The 23,508-nt window shown below is 41.8% G+C and overlaps 1 protein-coding gene across 6 annotated transcripts; it reads left to right on the top strand.

Moving 5' to 3' along the window:
* Positions 1-1,770: 1,770 nt before the first annotated feature.
* On the top strand, positions 1,771-19,625 carry ptchd1 (patched domain containing 1). 6 transcript variants are annotated; one of them, XM_048602630.1, is made up of 6 exons: positions 1,774-2,428; positions 9,297-11,724; positions 12,490-13,249; positions 13,514-13,745; positions 16,666-16,908; positions 17,407-19,625. In XM_048602630.1, the coding sequence occupies exons 1-2, from the start codon at positions 1,801-1,803 to the stop codon at positions 10,946-10,948; spliced, it is 2,280 nt and encodes a 759-aa protein (XP_048458587.1). In that variant the 5' UTR covers positions 1,774-1,800; the 3' UTR covers positions 10,949-11,724; positions 12,490-13,249; positions 13,514-13,745; positions 16,666-16,908; positions 17,407-19,625. The 6 variants fall into 6 exon arrangements, with proteins under 6 accessions (XP_048458591.1, XP_048458587.1, XP_048458590.1 ...); XM_048602634.1 differs by having other exon boundaries at positions 1,771-2,428; positions 12,490-13,745; XM_048602633.1 differs by having other exon boundaries at positions 9,297-10,702; positions 12,490-13,745.
* The last annotated feature ends 3,883 nt before the right edge of the window (positions 19,626-23,508 follow it).

Below are 23,508 nucleotides of genomic sequence, written 5' to 3'. Positions count from 1 at the left end.
CCTGGCACAATGAGGCAGCAGTGTTAACCACTGAGCTCCATTCCAGGAGTCAATCTGGTTTACCTTAGTTGTACTGCCTGTACAGCAAGTACGACCTTCCTTGGGTGAGAAGACCAAAATTGTGCACAACAGCCCAGATGCCAAGGCTATATACAATTGCACCAAGCACTCAATTTGTCTAAATCCCTTTATAGCCTCTTTTGATCCTCCTCATGACTCATGCACACCAAAGTTCTGTGTCATCATCAAACTAGGAAATATTACACTTGGTCCCACATCAAATTCACTGATACAAATTGTGAACAACTGGGGCTCAAGACTTATTCTTGCTGAATCCTACTAGTTCACTGCCTGCCAACAAGAGAATGACCAGTTAATTCCTAGTCTATGTTTACTGCCTGTTAACTGATTCTCATTCTACTTCAATATATTACCTCTATCCAATGTGGCCTAGTTTTATTTAATAATCTTCAGTGTAGGACCTTATCAAAAGTCTTCTGAAAATGCAAATATACCACATCTAATTGTTCTCCCTTATCTACTTTTCCTGTTAGATCTTCAAAAAATAATTAATAGGTTTTTCAAACATGACTTTCTTTTCATAAATCTCTGTTGACTGTGCCTACTCCTTCCACCACTTTCTAAGTTTTCAGTTTTCACATCCTTTATAATAGGTTAACTGGTCTGAGGTTTTCCCATTTTCTGTCTTCTTCATTTCTTAAATACTGCAGAAATAGTTGCAACTTTCCAATCTGCAGGTACTATTCCAGGATCTATAGATTTCAGAAGATGATCACCATCCATTTACTATTTTGATGTCATTCGACGCTTTAGAATGAAGGTCATCAAGTCCAGGGAATTTACAACTTCCAGTCCCGTTAATTTCTTCAGTACTACTTTTTTACTATTACAAATTCCTCTCTGTTCTGCACTAAATTCTCACTAGTCCTTTCTACAGATACATGATACAGACAGATACAAAATATTTGTTTCGTTTCTTTGCCATTTCCTTATTATCTGTTATAAACTCCCTTCTTTAATGTGCACACTAATTTTGTTAATGTTGTCCTTTTTACAGAACCCTAGAGACTTTTAAAGTTTGTTTTAATGCTTCTTGCTAATTTACTTTCATATTCAGTTTTCCCTTTCCTTGTCAGTTTGTTGACCCTCCTTTGTTGAATTCTAAATGTTCCCAATCCTCAGGCTTACTACTTTTTTGGCACTTTATAAATTCTCTTCCATAGATTTGGTACAAACTTGAACTTTTCTTGAGAGCCACAGTGTGTTCACTTTTCCTGTGCCTTAGAAAAAATTTTGTTTGTTGTATATCATACACTTTTTAAATGCTCGCCCAGATTACAGCCATAAATACCCAGTACAATTTCACATCATGTGAATTGTATCTGCTTAAATTGTCAAGACTAATGAGACTAATAGAGATAAAAGCCAAAATTGCTGGTAAAGTTCAGCAGGTCTGGCAGCATCTGTGGAGAGAAATCACAGTTAACATTTCGGATCCAGTGACTCTGAGGAAGGTGCTACTGAGCTTTTCCAGCAATTTCTGCAGTTCTTTTGGTTTTTATTTAGACTAATAGAGATGTTCTGAGACAGCAACATTTGTCTTAGTCTGTTTTGACGATCAGTCTGCCACTGTTTGACCTGACTTTCCACTGTGTAAATGAAACAACTTGTGTTATAAATGGAGAATTATGTCAATATTTGCTTTCCAGTTAATTTACCCCACAACCTCTTTTTCCTTCTTTCCAGTTGCATTCATCTGTGACACGGATTCAGGTGCCAATGTTGGGCTTCAACTACTCATTTGCCCACATGTGTATTCTAAAGGATAATAAGATGTGCGCCCTGGATGATATTGTGTATGTGCTGGAGGAGCTGAGGGCTGCATGGACCATCAATGGCACAGGGATCGTCATCAACTACCCAAATACCTACCTTAAAGATGGTCAGGAGGTGTTTATCGGGCACCAGCTCGGAGGTGTCACTCTGCAGAATAAGAATCGGGTGAAATCTGCTCGAGCGATTCAAATCACCTATTACCTGCAAACACGTAACTCCTTGAATGATTTGGTGGCAGAGAAATGGGAATCGGCTTTCTGCAAAACCGTTGAAAATTTCCAAAAATCTCACAAGGAGCTGAAACTCTATCCGTTTACATCGTCATCGCTAAAGGAGGACTTTCAGAAGAGCAGCCAGGTTTCAGAGTGGTATCTGGTGACTAGTTTACTGGTGGTTTGGCTACTGGCCATGCTGTGCTGTTCCATGCAAGACTGTGTTCGTAGCAAGCCCTGGCTTGGACTCCTTGGCTTAGTGACAATGGCACTGGCCACCCTCACATCAGCAGGGATCATCAACTTGATGGGAGGGAAGTACAACTCTACCTTTCTGGGAATACCCTTTATTATATTAGGTAAATATGCAACTATAATTGCGCTTTGATTAGTTCCATTGATGTCACTGCAGTGTAGAGTTAATTAATAGGTGTATAGTCACAGACTTGTTTGTATCTAAAAGCACATGTTTTTCACTTTTAATAACCTGCATAGAATTTTAATTTTCTATTCTCACTCGAGATTTCTGGAGAACCTTTTAGAATTTTAGACTTTGCAACTGGACTGAGGCAGCTAGAGAAAAAGAAAGAGAAACTCACTTTATGGCAGCCCCCTCTTAGTTCAAAGTTATGTTGCACAGCTCAATTTAGGAAGGATTTTTGAGGCTTTGGGGAGTGCTTGACACAGACTCGCTGGGATTTGGAGGTAAAAATCTGGCGAGAAATGAAAATCGGATTGTTTTGTGGAACAATGCAGATTATCACGTGTTTTGACATTAGCAATGACTCTGTGACTCTTTTTGAAAATGAAGAGGCCTAGTGTGAGGGGGCCGCAGCTAGTGAATGAGATGTCAGAGATTTAGAAGACAGCTAAAACTTGTTCATGAGTAGATTTGTAAGGTTGTAGCGGAGACAGAAATACTTAGGGGTGATACCGGAGCTCAGTGGTTAGCTGCCTCACAGCACCAGGGACCTGGGTTTGATTCCACCCTCGGGCGACTGTCTGTGTGGAGTTTACACATTCTCCCCAATGTCTGTGTGTGCGTTTCCAGGTGCTCCAGTTTCCTCCCACAGTCCAAAGATGTGCAGGTTGGGTGGATTGGCCACGCTAAATTGTCCGTAGTGTCCAGGGATGTGCAGGCTAAATGGGTTAGCCGTGGGAAATGTGGATTTATGGGGATGGGGGAGTGGGAGGGAGGGTGCTTGGGTAGGATGCTCTTTGGAGGGTCTGTGTGGACTCAATGGGCTGAATGGCCTGCTTCCACACCATAGGGATTCTATGAAAATCCAGCAGCTGCCTTGGTGGGATTTGAATCCCTGTCCCCAGTGCATCCACCTGGGCCTCTAGATTACTAGTGACATAACCAGCACTGTCTCACCTCAAGTGAGAGTGAAAGTTAATCTGAAGCTGCTTGTGTCCTCATTGGATCTCCAAAGTGGGAAACAGCCATTGTGGAATCTGCATTCTGTCAACGGATATCAATTTAGTCTATTCTTCTGCCTGAGCAAGGTCAAACTATTTATGGACTCATTTAGTTTCTAGAGTTATTTCTGTTTTCTCTGTGGTAAATGTAGCAGAAGCTCTTGTGTGTTTAGAAGTGCTAGTGATGCAGTACAAAAGAATCTGTATGAATGAAGGTCCACAGATGGCCTGTCTAGACTGCAGTTGCCAATAGCTGGTACTGGGAAACTTTCCAAGGATTTGGAAAGGCCTTGGGAGGCAATACGTTTGGTTTGGCATATTAATGTTAAAGCACAGTGCCTCATTTCTGAATCCCCTCCATCACTGTAAATTCTTTAGTTTGGTCACTGGCTACGTGGGGGATTTCTGTCACTTCCAATGGGCCTCCTTGGCCAAGGTCAAAATCAAACTGCAAAATAAGCTTGCTGAACACTGATCCTGTTATTCATGCCACTTTTGGGAAGGGAAAGAGATGAAACCTTTGGATTAACTGTGCTGTTATCCTGGTGGTGGCCCAAGTACCTGTTGCCTGACATTGAGTTTCCTTAAGTTATTCATTCACGGCTATGGGCATTGCTAGCTGGGCCAGCATTTATTGTCCACTCTCATTTCCCTTGAAAGGCGGTGGTGAGCTGCCCTCTTGAGCCACTGCAGTTCTTGGAATATGAAGATGGAGCTCCAGGATTTTGACACAGCAACGTCGAAGGAACGATAATTTAGTTCTAAGCCAGGATGGTGAGTAGCTTGGAGAGGATGTTGCAGGTGATAGTGCTGCCCATGTATCTGTTGCCCTTATCCCTCTAGATTGTTGTAGTAACGTGTTTGGAAGGTCCCGTCGGAGGAGCCTCAGTGAGTTGCTGCATTGAAGCTTGTAGATGGTACACACTGTTGCAACAATAGACTTGTCGTGGAAAGGTGTTAATGAAGGTGCTGGATGGGATATCAATCAAGCAGACTGTTTTCTCCAGGATGACAACAGGTTCTTGTGTGCTGTTGGAGCACCATTGTCCAGGCAAGTGGAGAATATTCCATCACGTTCCTGACTTGTGCCTTGTAGACAACAGGTGGGCTTTGGAGAGCGAGGAAATGTGTTATTCAACTCAGAATTCCTAGCCTCTGACCTGCTCTTTCAGCCACTCTGTAAATATGGTTGGTCTAGTTCAGTTTCTGGTCAATGGTAAGCCCCTGGATGCTGGTGGTAGGGCAGGTTCAGCAATAATAATGCAATTGAATGTTAAGTAACATCTTTCTTAAATATATTCAGTGACCTAGCCTCCACGACCTTCTGTGGTAGAGAAGTCCACAGAATCACTGTTCTTTGAAGAAATTTTCCTCATGTCAATCCTAAATAGGCCGCCCACATCCTAAGACTGTATCCCTGGTATGAGACTGGATAGCCAGGGAAAACATCCTTCCTGTATCTAAGTTTGGCCAGCCCTGTTAGAATTTTATGTGTTTCAATCAGACACCCTCTCATTCTTCTAAATTATAGAGAATACAGGTCAAGTCAAACTAATCTCTTCTCATAGGACAGTCCTGCCAAGCGCAGTATCAGCTTAATGAACCTCATTGCACTCCCTCTCCAGCAAGTGTGTTCCTTCTTAGGTAGAGAGAACAAAGTTACATGCAGTACTGCAGGCACTGTTTCACCAAGATCATGTGTATTTGCCATAAGGTATCCTACTTTCAAACTCAAATCTTGTTGCAATGAAGGCCAGTAGACCATTTGACTTACTAATTGCTTGCTGCTTCTGTCTGTGGACTTTCTTTATACAAGGACACCCGGATCCCTTTGTACATTCACACTTCTCAACATTTCTCCATTTAAACAATGCGTTGCCTTTCTGTTTTTTTTTTGCTCTGAAGTGCACAACTTCACATTGAACCACATCGTACTGCATCTGCCATGTGTTTTCCCCAGTCATTCAACTTATCTAAATCACCTTGAAGCTTCTTTGCATCCTGCTCATAACTCACAATCCTGTCCAGTTCTGAGTCAGCAGCAAATTTGGAAATGTTGCATTTGATCCCTTCCACCAGATCATTTTTATACATTGTGAATAGCTGACACCTAAGCACTGATCTCTGTCGTACCCCATCCGTCACTGCCTGCTAGCCAGAAAGAGACCCTTTTATTCTCACTCTGTTTCTTGTCTGTCAAGCAATTCTCAGTCTGTGCTAACATATCACCCCCTGTCCAATGAGCATTAATTTTGCACATTAAATCCTTATGAGGCACTGATCCAAAGCCATCTGAAAATCCAAATACACTTCTGGATCTCCCTTACCTACCTAGCAGTTACATGGTCAAAAATCTCAAATAGATTTGTTAAGCATGATTTACCTTTCATAACCCATGTTGGCTTTGTCTAATCCCATTAACGTTTTTCAAAAGTTTTTTTATATTTTTTTTAACAACAGACTCAAGCACTTTCTCCTCCATTGATGTTAGGCTAACTGGTCCGTAATTCTCTATTATTTCTCTCCCTACCCTCTTTAGACATTGCATTACATTTGCCACCCTCCAATCTGTATGAGCTGCTCCAGAGTCGAGACAGCTTTGGAAGATGACTGCTAATGCACCCAATATTTTCAGGGCCACATCTTTCAATACTCTCGGATCTAGATTATTAGGCCCTGATGATTTGTCATCCTTTAAACGCATTAATTTCCCCAGCACCTTATTCATGCTGACTTACTTCAATTCCCCCCTCTCACTAGACCATTGGTTCCCTGACATTTCTGGGAGGTTATTTGTGCCTTCTTTTCTGAAGACAGAGCCAAAATATGCTTCAATTTGTCTGCTGTTTCTTCTTGCTTTTTAATTTCTCTGACTTCTGACTGTGAGGGACCTACATTTGTTCTAATAATCAAATACAACCTTTCAAAGAAATGCATAATTCTGCTACAGAAAGCAAAGCTGTACTTAGAAGAAACCATTACTCACTTTAAACAGTCAGACTCTGATATTCACACCACATCTGCCCACGTGCAGGAAGTTCGCCCCCTGATGTTGTAGCAATAAACATAGGAGTAAGAGAAGGTGTGTGTTTTTCCCTACAATCTGCCAAGATGCAATTGTGCTCTGAAACATAAGGCTGGAGAGAAAGGCAGTAAAGAGTGAGATAACTTGGTTACAGCAAATTTGCCTATTTAATGCACCTGGCCCAGCAGTACACCCCAAGTATTGGTTTTATTACCTCAATAATTATCTCTTGATAACAACATGCGAAAGAAAATTCGACCCCCTATATTTAGCAGTTTTGAACTCAAGTGATCTACAGTTCTGACCATTGATGCCTGTGGCCTTTTAGCAATTGAGGCCTTTGTCCTCTTATTGTTTGATGCCTCTGATTGATAGTTATTTAAACTTACAAGCTGCAGGTATTTGAAGTCTGAAACCCATTGATGTTCACGGCCTGTGGCCTATTAGGGTTTGAGGCCAGTGTAGGTGTTTTGTAGCCTGTAGCAGGTATGAAGCCTGTAGTGTTTGAGGCCTGTAGCCTCTTGTTTTTGATGCCTCTGATTGATGGTTATTTGAGGTCTGAGACCAGTTGATTTTCAAGACTTGTGATGCATCAACATTTGAGGCTTGTGTACTGATTTGAGGCCAGTCATGTTTGATTGATGCGGCAAGGTCAACACATCTTCAAAGTCAAATCTGAGAACCATCGAAAAGCCTCGGGTGTTTGAGCTCAATGATGATTGACAAGTGAGGCAAACAATGGCAAGCTTCTGGGGAAGGGGCAGTTGGGGGTCTGGAGTCACCAGATCGGGTGAGGATGGCCGATTTCCTTCCCAGAAGGACGTTAGTGAACCAGATGGTTTTTCCTGACAATCATCCCACTCCAAGAACAGCCGGGCATGGACATAATGATGAAAAAGAGGCAGGCCGTCAGGTGAAACAGTTCCCTCCATGGCCTTGTATGTCACTTCTGACAAGCATAAATGAGCTATGTTATGACCTCGACTGACTACCTTAGATTGGTTACCAGTGTAGCTATCAACACATTCAGATTTATTCAACATAAGCTGCCCAGTCCAGAATCACATCTGACAGCAGATGGTTTGGGGTATGCAAGTGCAGGTTGTTTGAGTATAGTCTGTAGTCTGCCCATTACAAACAAGCTAATTGATTAAATTAGCTAATCTCAGGGATGTATAGCCTACGTACAGCCACGGGCCTGTCATTGCGTCAACACTGAAATTCACACATGACATTGCTAAATTGTCTGGTAGGCAAAATGTCTTTTTGGATTACAGCAATTTCTGTTAGTGGAAAATAGTAATCATTACTGGAAAGTGGTTTTTAAGTGTAATCACTATTATATTGATGGGAACAGTATTGAAATGGAGCTTGGCAGGTGCCTACATATAGCAATAAGACAAACGACCAGATAATAGGTTCTTTTGATATTAATAAGTACCAGGAAGAACAATCCTGCTGTTCTTCAAATATTGCAATGAGATCTCTTATGCATACCTCAGAAAGTTGTGAAGGCTGTGGTTCAGTCTGTTATCTGAAAGATAGTGCAGTACTCCCTCTGTAACACACTGGAGTGTTTGCTTAAATGGACTTGAACCCACAACCTCAGAGGTGAAATAAGCCGTAAGTTCTGCTCAAGATGGTTTAACTGATGTTGACAACTGATCTCCCAGCCTTTCTAGATGACAAGTCCCTTTTGACTCAGAAATAGAGTGCTACAAATGTTATTAGGACACTGAATGCCACTGAACAATTACCCAGGTGATGGAAGTGAGGAGGCCCAGCCAAGAGGCATTTTGTGGACCTCAAATGAATAATCCTGAGCTCGGGATTTATTAGATCTTTGCAGTCTTGGACTCTTGTTGCCTTTTGTCCAAACCAATCATTCCTTCTCCCCAACTTAACGCAGATTCAAAAGCGAAGAGATTATGCTAAAATTGTATAAGTCACCACATAGATTTCAGCTGGAGTATTGTGTACTGTGCTGGATGCCAGGAAGGATGAGAATATTTTGGACAGTGTGAAGTAGAGGTTGACAAGAATAAATGTTTGAGAAACTTCAGTTAGGAGCATTAGCAAGGAAATTGGCAATGTTTCCCTCAGAGAGGAGAAGGCTAAAGAGAAATTTGATCAAAGTTCTCAAAATCACAAGTGGCTGGGACAGTGTAGATAGGGAGAAATTGTTCCGCTCAAAAAAGAATCAAGAATGAGAGGACATAGATTTAAAGTAGTTTGTAAAAGAACCAAATGCAATGTACACAGTGAAAAGTTGGGGTTTGGAATGCACTGCCAGGAAGTGTGGTGGAAGCAGCTTTAACTGAGGCATTCGTGAGGGTATTAGATATTGTTTCTATTCAAATAATGTGCAGGGTAATGGGCAAAAGGCAAGACAATGGCACTAAGCATCTAGAGACCTTGGCACAAGAACAATGTGCTGAATAGCCTTGCACAACACTGTAATAATTTTGTGATTCTGAGATCGAGGGGTGGAGTCCTCAAAATTATTGGTTTGGGTGGAAAAGATGGCTAAAGGTCAAAATCCACCACTGCACATGGCAAGATCAACAAGCAAAGGCCTAGACCTGTGCGTACACAACTCCCATCTCAGGTGGAGAAGGTAGGAAATTGGGCAAATTTCCTGCAGGGTAGGTTTGGTAGATTGGGGGGTTTGCACCGTGTGTTGGGACCTGCCTGGGATCTCCCCATGCACCAAGCAGGTTTTCTGGCTAGCTTCCAATTCTCTGACATTAATACGAACCTATCTGTCTTCCTTTCGTCAGGACATGGGCTCTACGGCATGTTTGAAATGCTCTCATCGTGGAGGGAGACCATGGAGGATCAGCATGTGAAGGAGAGGATTGCCAATGTGTACGCTGACACCATGCTGCCCATTACACTCACCACTGCCATGTACATGGTGACATTTGGCATTGGCGCCAGTCCCTTCACTAATATAGAAGCAGTGAAGGAGTTCTGTGTGAACACATGCATATCCGTGCTTTTTAACTACCTCTACCTGATGGCATTCTATGGCTCCAATCTGGTCTTCACTGGTTACTTAGAAAATAATTACCAGCACAGTCTCTTTTGTAGAAAAGTGCCCAAGCCAGATGATCTGCAAGCAAAACCCGCCTGGTATCGGTTTATCATGATGTCCAAATTCAATGAGGAGGCAGCCAGCCCAAACGACCCAAGCCCCTATGAAAGTCAGTTCCTGCTTTGGTTTCTGAAGCAGTACTATTGCGATTGGATTACAAACACTTATGTCAAGCCTTTTGTGGTTTTGTTTTATCTGGTTTATATCTCCTTTGCCTTAATGGGCTACCTGCAGATCAGTGAAGGGTTGGACCTCAGCAACGTCGTAGCCACTGAGTCTCGAACTGTCTCGTATAGTACCGTCCAGCAGAGATATTTCAGTAGCTACAGCCCCGTCATCGGCTTTTATATTTATGAACCCATCGAATACTGGAATGCCAGCGTTCAGGAGGATTTGTTAGAAATCACTGGGGGCTTTGTCAGAATTTCTTGGTTTGAAACATACTTAAATTACCTTAAAAGATTGAATGTTACCTCTCCCGTGTCTCGTAGCTACTTCCTAGAGACCCTGCGGAATTCCTTCCTAAAGACGCCGCAGTATTCCCAATTCTCCGATGATATCATACTGGTGAGGAAGGTCAACAATGAGCTGGAGGTGGTGGCCTCACGCATGTATCTCGTGGCCAAGACAGCGGAAAACACCAGGGAAGAGATTTATGATCTGCTGGAGACACTGAGGAAACTGTCCCTGACCTACAAAGTGAAATTCATGATTTTTAACCCATCGTTTATTTACATGGACCGGTATGCTTCGTCGGTGGGAGCGCCCCTGCAGAACTCGTGCATCAGTGCCCTCTTTGTCCTCTTCTTCTCCGGTTTCTTGGTGGTGAACCCCCTGCTGAACATTTGGCTCAGTCTGACTGTGGCCTCAGTGGAGTTTGGAGTCGCTGGCTTTATGAGCCTGTGGGATGTGGAACTGGACTGTATCTCCGTCCTCTGCTTAATTTACGGGATAAACTACACCATCGACAATTGTGCACCGTTCCTGTCGACATTTGTCCTGGGTAAAGACCTGACAAGGACGAAGTGGGTTAAAAATGCTTTAGAACTGCATGGAGTGGCCATTTTGCAGAGCAATTTTTGCTACATGGTTGGTATAATCCCCCTCAGTTCGGTGCCTTCGAACCTGATCTGTACACTATTCAGGTGTCTGTTTCTTATAGCCCTTTTCACCTTTCTCCACTGCTTTGCCATTCTGCCCGTGGTCCTGACCTTTGTTCCGCCTTCCAAGAAGCAGGTGGAGAGGAAGAGCCCAGAAAACCACAGCGAGGTCGAGTGCATGGAGATGGTGGACTTGGATGGCACCCGGGTGGTCGACCACATCACCTCAGTCTGATTGGCGCAATGCAGCCAGGCGATGCGGAGAGAGACGGAAACAGAGAAAGAGAGAGAGAGAGACAGAGGGAAGAGGGGGATCATGTGAACGTATAGGTGGGATGGGGGAAATGGGCTAATGGAATGGAACTTCATTGATGGGGTTGGGGAAGGATTAGAGGGAGATGTGGCAGATACGCCAAGGAGAAAGGGGGAAAAATGTCAGTGGGAAGTAAACTTGATACCTCCTGGAGGCACAGAGAGAGAGGCAACAGGTCTATTTTGGGGTTCATGGTCCACATGGACCTCCTCCCACCTTACCTCCATCTCACCTTATCAACACGCCCATCTATTCCTTTGTCTCACATGCACACACATCTGGCTTCCTCAGTTTACCACAACCACTCACTGTGGGAGCGAGTTCTTCATTCTCACCACTCTCTGAGTAAAGAATCACCTCTTCGATTTTATTCGTGACTCCCTTATGTTTTACGGCCCGTATTTCTGGACTGCCCCAAAAATCAAAACATGTTCTCTACATGTCAACCCTGGGGAACCCCCTTCAGAGTTTGTTCAGCCTATTTGGAGCCACCCAGGGTACTGAGGCTATAACAGGAATGTGCTGCTCAATGTTCAAGGACAATGTGGCGACAGAGCAAGGGAGCTGCATGCATTGAAATGATTCATCTGCCCATTTGCACTCTGCTGAACTGGGATTTCCATATGAGAGCTGGATGGTCTAAAGGCGTTGTTGGCCCTGATAAACTAGATGTTACCTGCACCATCAGAATCCTCTGGGTAGGCGAGTTTGAATATTGTTTTTCCACTTGGGAACTGCGAGTTGAAGGGGAGAAACTCAATGGGTTTTGTGAACTCTCCTGGGATATTTTCCTAAGTAGCAGAATATTATTTTTTAATTCATTCATGGGATGAGAGCATCACTGGATAGGCAGCATTTATTGCCCATCCCTAATTGCCCAGAGGGCAGTTAAGAGTCAACCACATTGCTGTGAGTATTGAGTCACATGTAGGCCAGACCAGGTAAGGATGGCAGTTTCCTTCCCTAAAGGACATTAGTGAACCAGATGCGATTTTCCGACAATTGACAATGAATTCAAGGTTGTCATTGGACTCTTAATTCCAGATATTTTATTGAATTCAAATTCCACCATCTGCCATGGCGAGATTTGAACCCATGTCCCCAAAACATTACCTAGGTCTCTGGATTAACAGTCCAGCGATAACACCACGAGGATATTGCCTCCCCCCTCTTATCTGAGATTATCTGACAATCTGATTATCATATAATTTCTTATCTGAAATTAAAAGCGTTTTGCAGACTGTCAGTTCCCCCGATAAGGCTGGCCATCAGCCTCCGTCCCAAGAACCATTTCAATCTCTAGGGACTTCTTACTCATCATTTTTATCTCAGAAAATGTTGCATTTTAAGATTAGCCTCGGAAACTTCAACCTTCTAGCACCAGATACTGTAACAGTTCACAGATTGATAGAAGCCAGAAGAAAAAACAGAATCATGAAATATCTCTGCTTTTTGTTTTTCAGGTAAAGTTAAATATCCATCTGAACCTTGCATAGGAAGATCATTGGATTATTGAATGATACAGAACGGAAGGTGTCCACTTGGCCCATCACGACTATACCAGCTCTTTGAAAGAGCTATCCAATTAGTCCCACTTTCCTGGCCTTTCCCTAAAGAGCTACCCAATTTAGTCCTAATTCTTGGCCTTTCCCTAAAGAGCTACACAACTAGTCCCACGTCCCTGACCTTTCCCTAAAGCACCTTCAAATGGTTACTGTTCAAACCTTTTTCCAACTCCTGTTTGTTGTTAAACCTGCTTCTGCCACCTTACCAGGCAGTGCTTTCCTCATCACTGTAACTCACTGAGTTAAACAATTTCTCCTCACCTCCCCCTGTGCTTCGTGTGCCCATTGTCTTAAATCTGTGTCCCCTGGGCACTGCCCCTCCTGCTAATTATTTACCTTGTTCAAATTTAAGGTAAAGTATGAAATGCCCATTCAAAACAAAACAAAACAGGGGCTAACACAAGGCTCATCAATGGATCTTTTATTGACGAACACCCTGCCCACTCCTCCCTCTCCCTCTTCTTCCCAAGTTTGACCTGAGCTACCCAGTGATCTAGTCTCAGGCTACGGTCAGACCTGAAACCTGGTTTAGATTCCTCTCTTCAGCTGACAGAGACTGGATGGACTGTAGAATGAACGGGACACTTTGCTGCTTTGCTCTAGGCACTCGGCTCCAAGAAGAGCGATTGAACAGAGACCCAGTCTGATAATTTACCAGGTGCGTGCAAGGTGATTCCCCCTTACGAGATGTCACTTCAAGGAGGCAGGCACTTTAACTTCCAATCTATTCTCAAGCAAATTTGATTGTTCGCTAAATGTATCTTACCTCATTCTCCTGCACATCGCTGTGAGCACACCTCAAGGAGCAAGGAATGTTGTCCTGGATTTGAGACAGTAAACAGATTGAGGAGAAATAATGAGACAGTATTCAGTCTAGGTTCTCAATTTTGCACAACCCTCACACCGATACTTCTCTTTTTAGTTGAGCTGACATTTCATTGGCGAGGAATCCTGTCATGGATCGATGCAAATTGTATTTGACACCAATCATGAACAAAGCACAGCTGGTGATTACTGATCAATGTTACACACTGGCCTCCTTAGCAACCTGCTGAAATTTTTACTAGAGAGTAAATGTGAACGATGTACTACACAATGCTGCTTGGAATGTACAGGGTGACTTTTGTACCTCTAAGAACCGTCCATGTGAAAAGGTAAGTCCAGTTTCTTCACACAACTATTGTTCATACAGTAAGTCTATAAATATGTAATTGTGTGTTTCTGAAGATGCTACGACTGGTGGCATCTACAAATACCCTTCCTTAAGTCCATTCAGAAATGTGACTCTTGTTTGAATGATTTGCAATTTTATATCCTAACTATCTCATTCCTGGTTGTATGGAAATTGAAGTAATTCCCTCAGGGTGAAACACTCAAAACTTTATGATGTCTTCTCAAGGTTCAGATGTAATCAGGACTTTAAAAATCATACAATTTTTTTTATTTTGTATCCTTGCTGGTCGAAATTTATTGTTCAGGAACACCAGAAATCTTACACTACAACTATCCCAGTCTATATATGGATAATTGAAGTTCCCCGTTATCACTATTCTGTAATTTTTCCACCTGCTTGCAAATTTGTTCCCTACATCATATCCTTCTCACTAGTTATGGCCTCTACATGGAAAATTGTACTTTTTTTTTGTTTCTTGGCTTAACTCAAATCAGTTCTGTTCTTGACCCCTCTGGGCCATCCTTTTTCTCAGGCACTGCAATGCTGTCATTAATCAATACCATCACTCCCCCATTTTGTCTTTTCCTATCTCTCCTGGACATCTTACATTTAGGAATATTGGTGACAGAAATCAAACTGAGTTGGAGTGAGAGCTCAACTTCCATATAATAATTTCTGTTGGAGTGACTGATTCACATCATTCCATCTGTGAGAGATGATGGGAATGCAGCCTCAGAGCTTTAGTGAGGTCAGATGCAATCGTCTGATACACAGGGAGTCATACATACAGCACAGAAACAGACCCCTCAGTCCAACCAATCCATGTCTTCTGATGGATGAATACATTGCTTGACAGCAAAGTCTGTCACAGGTGGCGCACATGAAGTCATCCTTTGCTACTTGCACAGGGTGATCTCCATTGATGACTTGCCTGCAGGGCTGGTGTCCATGTTGGAGTTTCTGAAACCATTTGTTTTCACAGTGCCCATTTTCTGCCCACTGGTCCACTGGCATTGATCACCAGCTCGTGTTTACCACTTGTGATTGATGTTGAGGGATTTCTTTTGGCAGCATCCATGAATTTGAGGTTTGAGTGCCTTGCTGGTCTATTGGATGGGCTACCTGTGTATGTAGAACATTCTTGGGGATGTAAACATCTTTCGGCAGCAAGGGGAAACAAGGGAGCACAGGAAAAGGTGGTGATCCTAAAGAGCTGATTACCAAATTATAGAATCAAGCAGCATTTGACTTCTCATATCTGTGTCATCTCTTTGAAAAAACAATCCAATTAGTGACCCTCAACCCTTGATCTTTTCCTTTAGAGAATCATAGAATCCCTACAGTGTGGAAGCAGACCATTTGGCCCATCCAGTTCACACCGATTCCTCCAAAGAGCATCCCACCCAGACCCACCTTGCTATCCTATCCCTGTAACTCTTCATTTCCCATAGCTAATCCACCTAACTTGCACATCCCTGGACACTATAGGCAATTCAGCATGGCCAATCCATATCTTTAGACTGTGGGAGGAAACCCACCCAGAGAGAACATGCAAATTCCACACAGACATTTGCCCCTAGAGTGGAATCAAATCTGGGTTCTTGTCAGCAGTGCTGACCACTGAACCACCGTGCGTCCCTGAAGTATACAAATGTTGCCCCTTCAAGCTGACTTTTGAAGGTTAATATTGAATCTGCTTCCACTGCCCTTTCAAGCTGTGTTGGAGAGGTGTGATACTTAGAGAGAGATCTGCACACCTAACAATATCCAGTTCCCAATAGTTAAAATAAATGGGATCTGTGGCCCAGCCATGAACATCCACACTACCACCCTCCTCTGTGAATCAGAGAATTTGTCTTTAAGAGTGGGAAACTTAAAAAAAAGTCAGCTCAGCAAGCAATCAATTGAATCTGCTGTAACCTCTCCAATCCAGAATGTTTGGAAGCAGGTCATTTCTGGAGATTTTTGGATTGTAGATTGACATTAGAATGTCAAATCACAAGAAAAATTGGAATGACACTGAACATATAAAAAAAATTACCTGATGTATAAAACAGTGAACAAAAATACAGTAATTAAAGTAGTTATTAAATCAGGTACAAAGATCCAGCTACACACTTTAACTGTGAACAAGGGGCCTGCTCCCAACTGGATTTATTTTTCTTAAGGATGTGTAATATAATTCCAAGGAAAGTAGTTAAAGCTACATTAATTAGCAATCGCTGAAAGCCCATGGGTCGCAAAAAGCAATTGGATCAAGGTTTAAATAGATAATATTTTGGTCCAGAAATTGCGGGAGTCGGGTGCTCTGAATTAGATTCTGGACTTCATTCTTCAGACTATACTTTGTGTCGCAAGTTTCTAGGTTTTAAAAATGGCAGAGTGAGGATAACCACTAATCTGGGTTCTGTGTGAATGAATGTCAATCCCAATGGTTTATCTCCTTATGCATGAAGGTAGAGAGAAAAACTTTGATATAAAGATGGTGAATTAGAGGCAAATGGACACAGAAAGAGAAATGGTTGGAAAGAAAGACTGGATTAGGTAAAACAGAAAGAAAAATTCTGAGAAAAAGCAAAAAAATTTAAATGCATATTTAAGAATAATTTACCATCTACAGAGGGCCTCCAATTTTGAGTGGCGTGTCAGGGCCATAAATCTTGCCATTCAGAGTCCTTATGACATGAATTGCTAGCCCTAAATAATTGTGATTGAAATTAGTATACATTAACGGCATAAATCTAACAATTTTATAAGGTTCATGACAAAATATTAATTAGTTTCTGTGAAGCTAATGGAAAATGTTTCCGCAGTTTGGGAAACAATTGGGATTCCTGAGGTATCTCTTCTTTGTCACAAATTCCTAGACTTCTTATACATCTCACAATTATTTTTTTCAGCCATCCCTGGGCCACTCTGAGCAACAGAATTGCTGGGGGCCAAGAGAATTCTCACCCATACAAAGCAAGTGACTGGGAAAAGCTTTCCTGTACCACGACAGGCTTGGATTAACTTTGGCATGAATCCTGTTGACTACCTCTCCAGAGTCTTGGCCACATAATCGAGGCTGACATTACAGTACTGTGCTGCACTGTCAGAGGTGCCATCTTTCAGAGGAGATGTTAAACAAAGGCCCTTCTCAGGTGGATATAGAAGTCTTCACAGGGCGGCCTGATGGCTCAATGGTTAGCGCTGCTGCCTCACAGCGCCAGGGACCTGGGTTCGATTCCACCTTTGGGCGACTGTCTGTGTGGAGTTTGTACATTCTTCCCGTGTCTGCGTGGGTTTCCTCCGGATGTTCCAGTTTCCTCCTATAATCCAACGATGTGCAGGCTAGGTGGATTGGCCATGCTAAATTGCCCATAGTGTCTGGGGATGGGTCTGGGTGGGATACTCTGAGGGTTGGTGTGGATTTGTTGGGCTGAAGGGCCTGTTTCCATACAGTAGGGATTCTAAAAGAACAACAGGAGTGTTCTCTTTTGTCTCCTACATATTATTTATTTCTTAACCCAAACAGATTATCTGGAGACTTGTCTCATTTGTCTTGCACAGATTGATTGCTGTTACTGATGCAGCAAACAGGGATTGCACCTCACTAAAGTACTTAAATGGCTTCAAAACATTTTTTCTTTCTTTCTCAGGCAGATGATGCAGCTGCTATCCTATGAACATAGTGAAGGCATGAAACACTACTGAAAATGACTATTTGTAAACTTGAGCCAGTACTACAGGGTAGGCTGTCCAAGAGCAGCTACTTCAAGTTGCATGTAGTAAACATTGGGTAATTTATTAGATTTGCTTCCCGCTTGTTCATATATTTATGCAGAGAAACGAGTTGATGTGAGGACCCTTAATGCTTTTTGTAAAAGTACAAAAATGTTCCACAATTGTCTTTTGTTTTCATGAGAATTTGATTTCTGTTTGGATACCATGTAGACGGTAAAGGCTTCACAATGACCAATGAGGCATGTTAGGACGTAAGGAAATGCTGCAAGTGAACAGCTTTTGATGAGATCATTTCTCCTTCAATGATGAAATCTAATTTCTTTTTAAGGAGATAACACTTTTTTGCCTATGATTACAGGCAGCATTCCTAAAATCCAAATAGTCCCAGCAACTTCCACTTTTTGCTAATCTGGCTGAGTGTCTGTTCACCGACTCTATTTGTACCAGAAATCTTGTGGAACTTCATCAAAGATGGTTTGGAAATCCAAACATATTGCATCTACCACATCATCCTTACCTACCCTTTCTGTTACTGCTTCACTGTACACATTAAAGCTAGTCAAACATCATTTTCCCTTTCAAACATTCCTCTATTTTCAGCTTTTACCTGCTTTTATATACTTGAAAGAAGATTCTGTTATCTTTGTTATCAATGGCATCAAGTTAATTAATCTAAAGCTGAATTCTGCCCCTTCTATCAACATCCTAATAGGTTACCACTGGCCAGAATCTGAACTAGCTATATAAAAAAACTCGAATAAAACTCAGATAAAAGCAAAATATTGCTAATGCAGAAAATCTGAAACAAACACAGTGAATGCTGGAGAAACGCAGCACGTCCAGCAACATCTGTGGAGAATAAGCATCTGAAGTGTTTGAGCTATATACACAGTGGCTACAAGATCAGGTCAGAGGCTAGGAATACTGTGGTGAGTAACTCACCTCCTGACTCCCCAAAGCCTGTCCACCATTTACAAGGCATAAGTCAGGAGCGTGATGGAATACTCCTCAATTGCCTGGATGAGTGCGGCTCCAAAAGCGCTCAATAAAGTTAACACCAACCAGGACAAAGTACCACCCCAAACACCACCTTCAACATTCACTCCGTCCACCACCAATACTCAATAGCAGCAGTATGCACCATCTACAAAAAGCACTGTAGCAACTCACCAAGCTTCTCCAGACAACACCTTCTAAGCCAATGACAACTACAATCTGGAAGGACAAAGGCAGCAGTTACATAGGAACACCGGCACTTGCAAGTTGCCCTCCAAGCCATTCACCATCCTGACTTGGAAATATTTTGACGTCGCTGAATCAAAATTAAGGAATTCCCTAACAACCGCTGTGGATGTCCTTACATGCCAACGACAGCAGTTGTTCAAGAAGCAGCTCACTACCACTTTCTCCAGAGTAGTTAGAAGTGGTCAATAAATGTTGGCTTCGCTCACAATCCCTGACTTATTCTATCTACCTTTTTAAATTGTATTTGCCGCCCACTGGTCCTTTGTTAATGTTCCTTTGTAATTAGCTTTTAGGTATATGTAAGAGTGCCCTTGAGAAGGGAGGTCTGGTGGCACAGGGGGTAGCGTCCCTACCTCTGGGTTCAAATCTTTCTCAGAGCCATGGAAGGTTCAGTTAGAGCTTAGTTGATTATCAATGTGTAAATTCTTTCCCGATCAGTTATATTGCAGGAGGCAATGGCAAAACACTGGAGCTCTTGTCCATATAACCATGGATCACATAGAGAGGTCATGGACACAAATACCCTCTTAACACAAAGGCCTGAAGGGAGAGTGAGAGAATAGTCTCTCTGCTATCCTTTTCTTCATTTGGTTTAATATGTACAGAGACACACAGTGCAGCCCAGGGGTTTGATGCTTTCACTAAGTTTGCCTAGTATATCAATTACCTGTGCCCCTTTCTATCTTAAACATTGTTTTACATTTTATTAATATCCCCTTCTTATGCCATGTCTGACGAGTTGGTCTCCCTGGTAAATGCAGGGTTACTATTTAATACTTCTGTTTTCTCAAGTCATACAGCACAGAAACAGACCCTTTGGTCCATGCTGACCAAGTTTCTCGAAGAAAGCTGGTCCCACTTGTCTGTGTTTGGCCATATCCCTTTAAAACTTTCCTATTCATGTATCTGTCCAAATTTTTAAATGTTGTAACCTGCATCTACCACTTCCTCTGGTGGCTTGTTCCATACATGCACCACCCTCTCTGTGAAAAAGTTGGCTCTCAGATCCCTTTTAAATCTTTCTCCTCTCACCTTAAAAATATGCCCCCTGGTCTTGAAATGCCCCACCCTAGGAAAAAGATACCTACCATTCACCTTATCTATGCCCCTCATGATTTTATAAACCTCTATAAGGTCATCCCTCAACCTCCTACTCTCCAGTGGAAAAAAGTTCCAGCCTATCCAGCTTCTTCTTATAATTCAAATCCTCCAGACCTGGCAACATACTTGGTAAATCTTTTCTGAACCCTCTCCAATTTAATAATATCTCTCCCATAGCAGGGGGACCAGAATTGTACACAGTCCTCCAAAAGTGGCCTCATCAATGTCCTGGACAACCACATTGTGACATTGGTTCACAATCAGGACCTGTGAGTTTATTGTGTGTATCACTTATTGATTTTACCCTGATAGCCTAATCTTTCTTATTTATGTGTCTGGAATACTTCACTCTTTCTTCTTAGTTTTGTGATTCTTCTTTTCTTCTGAATTTTTGGTATCTTTTTGCTAACCTTTATGTTCTTTTTTCTCATCTTTGCTGTCAATACATTTTAATATTGTGATATTTATTATTATTCTTGTTTTATTTTATTTTCAAACATGACCTTATTTTCGTGGCATGTTTCCATATTGTCCCCACTGCCATCTAGTTCTTTCTTTGTCAGTAAATCTTTTGTTTATTTTTCCTCTTCCATCATTATCCCCTTAAAATCAGCTTTGCTGCAATCTATTTCTTGCTCCTTTTCTTAGTTGTGTCTTTCTCAAACATTATCTCAAACCTTCTACTCACTTCAACTTGCTTCTTTAATCTATTGTAATTAATTTCCCGTTATTACATCCAGCAGAGTTGCCTCCCTTTTCGGGACCTCTACATAAAGATTAAGAAAGGTGTCCTGTACACACTGTAATAACTCTATCCCTGTCCCTCTTTTGTTACTGTTCCCAGTTTTTGTTTGAAGGTAGTTAAAATCTCTGATGCTTATTATTTTAAGCTCTTTTCAGTCATTCCACATATTTGCATGTATATTTCTACGTGAACCTTTTATTCTGGTGTTAGGTGGTGTGCAGTGGGATTGTTAATGTGTCTGATCCCATATTTGTATTCATTTTAATCCAAGTGGATTGTTTTTCTAACCATCTGTTAGTTAAGCCTTTTTTTTGCTGTTATGTCATCTCTCACTTGTACAGCAATTACCCACTCCTCTTCATTTCCCTGTCCTTTCTCATGTTATAGCCAGAAACATGTCAGTTTTCAATCTTATTCTTTACATAGACATGGGTGAACAGACAGATAGAACTTATGGACAAATAAGTGGGAATGAATGGACAGATAGGTGGGGATGACCGGACAGATAAATGGGAACGAATGGACAGATAGGTGGGAATGAATGGACAGTTAGGTGGGAAAATAAACGGACAGATAAATGGGAATGAATGAACAGATAGTTGGGAATGAATGGACAAATAAGTGGGAATGAATGGACAGATATTTGGGAAAACAAACGAACAGATAGATGGGAATGAATGGACAGATAGATTGGAATGAATGGACCGATAGATGGGAATGAATGGACAGATAGTTGAAAGGATGCCTGAGCAGATGTGCAGGTAGTTTAATACATGGAAGCACAACAGATTTTTGCTGGAAGGAAGGATAAATGGATGGATGGAGGGATGGCTGGAAAGGGAGATTGGTGGATGGATGAACATTTTGTTCAGTGGAGACATGGAAGGAAGCATAATGATGGAGCAACAGCAAATAGAAGATATATGGTTGGACAAGTAGATGAATGGTTGCATGGATGGTTTGGTGCTTGGCTGGTTGAGTGCGTAGTTAGACAGTTATGTGGTGTATGGATGGCTTGGTGGGAAGATTCATGAGTATATGCTTGGATAAATGGATAGGTGGCTTCATGAATAGAAATATGATGGGGTGGATAATGGAATGGATATTACAATTAGACGGAATGATGGATAAACAGATAGAATGATGGATAAACAAATGGTGGCTGATTGGATGGATAGATTGATACTGAATGCATAGGCAGGTGATGAAGGGGCAGATAGATGATGAACAGAAAGATAGATAGTGAATGGACAAGTAGATGATGGGGGCAAAGATAGTTGATGAAGGAACAGATGACTGGGTGAAGATATAGTCAGCTGGATGGACAGAGAGATGGAGAATGGATGGATAAATGATGAACAGATGGATAGACAGATAGATGGCAAATTGTCCATTGAATGGTGCATAGACAGAGATAGTTGAGTGGATGATTGCACAGACAAAGAGCCAGAAAAATTGGTGAACGGATAGATTTATAAATACATTAGAAGATTGATAGACAATAGATGGAAAATTGGTGGATGAATGTCAAGACAGATAATTGCGTAGATGCATGGATAAACAATCGATGGTCAATGGATTTATAATTCGATGGCTGAATGGTTAAACAGACAGATGGTGCCTGAATGGAGGGATAAATGGATGGATAGAGAGAAAGTGGGTAATAAATATAATGTTAGAACCTGTCAGCGGTAATCATTCCAATCTGGCACTTGGACTGAAAGCATGTGAAATGCAGTAGCCCTATTGGAAGTTGGGAAAAGAATCAGCTTAATGTATGAAGCTAACTGATTAACACATTTTCTGTTCGTAGCTGCATTTGGAATAATTTTGCACATTCTGAATCATGAGTCAATCCAACTTTGGAGAGTTTTTAGCAAGAAATGTGGACATTTCCTCTTCGTCTCGTGCATTGCTAAATGTTATTCACTCCAGAACAGTATCAAGGATCCTGTTGGATAGACTCACTTTTGTCATGCTTTCTTGAGGGGTATTATAGTAAATGTTGAGTATTATCAGAAATATGGGGTCATTTATCCATGGCCTTTGTGTGTAGTGTCAAGTCTAAGGAAAAGTTAATTATTTGATTTTGCTGAGAAATAAGTAGAAAATTGAAATCTCATCCAGTTTCAAAAGTTGATTTCTGCCATAGCAACGCATTGGTATTATCATTATGAAAAAGTGGCTAGTGATTTCTTTTGTATTTGCTTTAGTGGGGGTGAAAATTGGAGTCTTTATCAATTTTGTAAAAATAATGTCACCACCATTGGGTACACTAATACATTTTATGTAACTGTATATGAACACAGCACAGCATGTTCCTTTAAGCATCTGAGCACCTAGAAATGCCTGCAAAGAGAGTTAAGCATCATACAATCTAGGGCATTACTTTTTAAGTAAGATGATTTTTTTTTGGAAGGCCTGAATTTTGAATTGCTTAGAGGCACTGCTGGTGCTGCAGCTCTCGGCCACGTGTCAAAGGATTGCCCTGCAGGAATCTAAGCATTTGAAACAATTCCCTCTTTCTCCAGCGAAGCTGGTGGAGATGCAACTCCATACAGTTGTTTTACATGTGAGAGAACTGTCACTGGGGAAAATGCCTGTTTGAGGTTGACGTGCAGCAAGCAGTTACATTTCAGGCTTGCTTACCACATGAGCTTATTTTCTGCAGGTAAATGAGGGGAAACTTTCCGGAAAGTAAATGCTTAAGAGAGTCTATTCTTAATTATGTTTAAGCTGAAAATCTATTTCCTTGGTGGTTCTCCCTTTTCTGCAAGGACACATTTACATTGTACTTACCTTTTCATAGTCTGAAGTACAGCATTCCCACTTCATCCACTTTACTGCAGTGGGATCAATATCCTGATTGCGCTGTCTCCAGGCATATTAATGAACAGAGCAGGCCAAGCAGCATCATAGGAGCAGA

The sequence above is a fragment of the Rhincodon typus genome, chromosome 11 (genome assembly GCF_021869965.1).
Source record: "Rhincodon typus isolate 14 chromosome 11, sRhiTyp1.1, whole genome shotgun sequence".
NCBI classification, from domain to species: domain Eukaryota; kingdom Metazoa; phylum Chordata; class Chondrichthyes; order Orectolobiformes; family Rhincodontidae; genus Rhincodon; species Rhincodon typus.
Note: the sequence above shows the minus strand (reverse complement) of the source record. Positions and strands in the feature narration are given on the sequence as shown.